At 36.9% G+C, this 2,378-nt stretch overlaps 1 protein-coding gene across 1 annotated transcript in view; it reads left to right on the forward strand.

Annotated features, from left to right (window-relative positions):
• Positions 1 to 497: 497 nt before the first annotated feature.
• LOC119633043 (polyglutamine-repeat protein pqn-41) overlaps positions 498 to 2,378 on the forward strand; it is a 14,959-nt gene continuing 13,078 nt past the window's right edge. The window contains exons 1-2 of the mRNA XM_038026242.1: positions 498 to 1,981; positions 2,135 to 2,212. Coding sequence (XP_037882170.1) covers positions 605 to 1,981; positions 2,135 to 2,212 — 1,455 coding nt within the window. The 5' untranslated portion in view covers positions 498 to 604. The remainder of the gene's footprint in view (positions 1,982 to 2,134; positions 2,213 to 2,378) is intronic.

The raw sequence follows: 2,378 nt of genomic DNA on the forward strand, positions 1-2,378 counted from the left end.
TCCAATGTACATTTCGATGGTATTTTCAAAAAACTAACAAATTAAAATAGTTTATATAAAATGGAAGTTTATTTTACGTAAAAAAAAAAAAAAAAAAAAAATTAAGAAAAAAAAAAGACAAACAACAAAAAAAAGTAGAGGATTGAAAAGAAAAAAACATTTAAAAAGACTACAAAGTGTCTGTATTTAATCATTAAGCTGCAGCTGTGTGCATACTGCTATGCCATGTGTAATGTATGTGAGCAGTGAATGTGTATGCATCGGTGTGATTTTCTTTCTTCTCGCACACACTGCAGTAGCTTGGTGGTTTATATGAAAAACAAAAAAGCAAGATTAAGCGAACAGAAAGAGAAAAAGAAGGTGAGAGAGAGAGAGAGAGCTCCTTAAAAATAAAGTTGCAGCTTTTTTTTTTTTTTTTTAAAGAAAATCTTAAAAAGAAATTGCAAAAAAAATAAGTAAACGTAAATTAAATATATACAAAGAAAAAAAGGAAATTTAAAATTTTGTTTGTTTGCATGTATCGAAGTGTATATATATATATAAAGGAAAGAAGAAAGATTAAAAATTGAATATACAATATCGTATAATTAAAATTGGGCGTGTAATGTCGGTCGATATTGAAATTATTAGCGTAATAGGGGCCAATGGCCAACCTTTACCGTTGCATGGCAATAGCATCGGCTCGAATTGGAGTGGACATGTTAAACAAGAGCGGCCAGACGATGCCGAGATACAAGAGTTAGCGGCAAAAATGAAAGAGGCCCAAAAGGATGCCTTGGCCAAACAACAATTACAAGCGGCTCAATTAGCAAATCGACAGGCGATGGCCAATGGCGTTGGCTTACAACCACCGGTCAATAATGGTGGTCAGACAAACATTTTAAATTATTTAAACCGTCAAAGACCGAATAATGTCGCTAATGCCAATACAAATGGCTCAGTGACGACAAATGGCCGACCGCCAAGCACAGATGATAATAAAAAACCGCCCTGCGATGAAGAATCACAAAAAGGTCGCTTTGGTTGGACCACATTAGGTAAAACATATATACCGTATATATTTCGTGCTTCCGAGAAATATTGTTCGGTTCGTATGGTGGAGAATAAATTACTTAATAAATATCTACACTGTCTGCACTCTGATATTTATTCGAGTTGTACATGTGTGCGTTCCTATTATATTACACAGGCGGAAGCTGCCCTCCTTCACGATATCAATTCCAAACACTGTGATTGTGAATTCACCAAAGAAATCTTTACACAAAAAGATCTTATCGTACGCTTGTCGGATGCCACCAAATTTTATCAGTTCCTCGACATTTGTTATCGCAAATTGATATCGGGCAGCAAGTCACCCTCAGAGAAATGCGGCTTTATACGCATCAATAAAGACTCGGTTGTACCGTATACGGTGCGTAATGGCGAGCAGGTGGTTCCATTGTTTTACTTTGAGGGCGAAACTGAGAATCTTAAACAGAAGGCCGACTTATTATCAGGCTGGGACTTGGCCTATTTAAAGTTCTGTTGCAAAGTTCAGGGCATACGCAATGAATTATTTTCCAGTGAGAATGTTGCCGTAATATCGTTAACAGATATTAAAAGTTACTTTCCAAATGGCACCGAATTCGAAGATTATTGGCCCAGCAAAGTAGTTGATTCCAATTTGCTTATTGGTAATCGGTCAAACAGTAATAATACAGTAAATTGGACACGTCAACCCTCGCAACCGCCACCGAAAAGTCTACCGCCAAGCGGATTAGGTCAGAAAGGACAGCATGCTTCGGCATCTGCGGCACACCAAGCGGCTGCTGCGGTCCGTCAACCGGAATTTAGACCAAGTGCAGACGCCATTTCATTGGAAAATTTCAATTACGCCGCTTTTCGCTCACTACTAAGACCAGGTCAATCCGCTTTATTACAACAACCGACAACAGCGCAACGTCTACATCCTAATGCAGCTTTAGCGCAAGCCACCGTACAGGTATATACATTTGCTATTTTTTTGATCCATTATTTCTCATATTTAATGAAAATGTAATAATGCAAATATGTTTTAATGCCTCTTGTTTTACTGTCATGTTTTTGTTTTTCTTTTTTCTCTTCTTCTTCTCTTCTTTACTTGCATATGAAAAAGGCTTTAACAAATGGTTCCTTGATGTCACAACCGCAGAATAATTTACCTTTGCTGCACCCACAAATGTTAGCATCACAGGTGAGTGAATATCTTTAATGACTTTCAATAAATATTTTTGGTTCTACGTTCCGTTCTCGGATGTTAAACAAATTCATCTATGATTATTTGTTGCTACTTGTGTAAAACAAGAAAAGTAAGAAAGTTATAGTCGCCTTGGGTGATATTGTGTTCTGAACAAGTGTCT

This window comes from Glossina fuscipes, unplaced genomic scaffold (genome assembly GCF_014805625.2).
Source record: "Glossina fuscipes isolate IAEA_lab_2018 unplaced genomic scaffold, Yale_Gfus_2 0, whole genome shotgun sequence".
Classification (NCBI taxonomy): domain Eukaryota; kingdom Metazoa; phylum Arthropoda; class Insecta; order Diptera; family Glossinidae; genus Glossina; species Glossina fuscipes.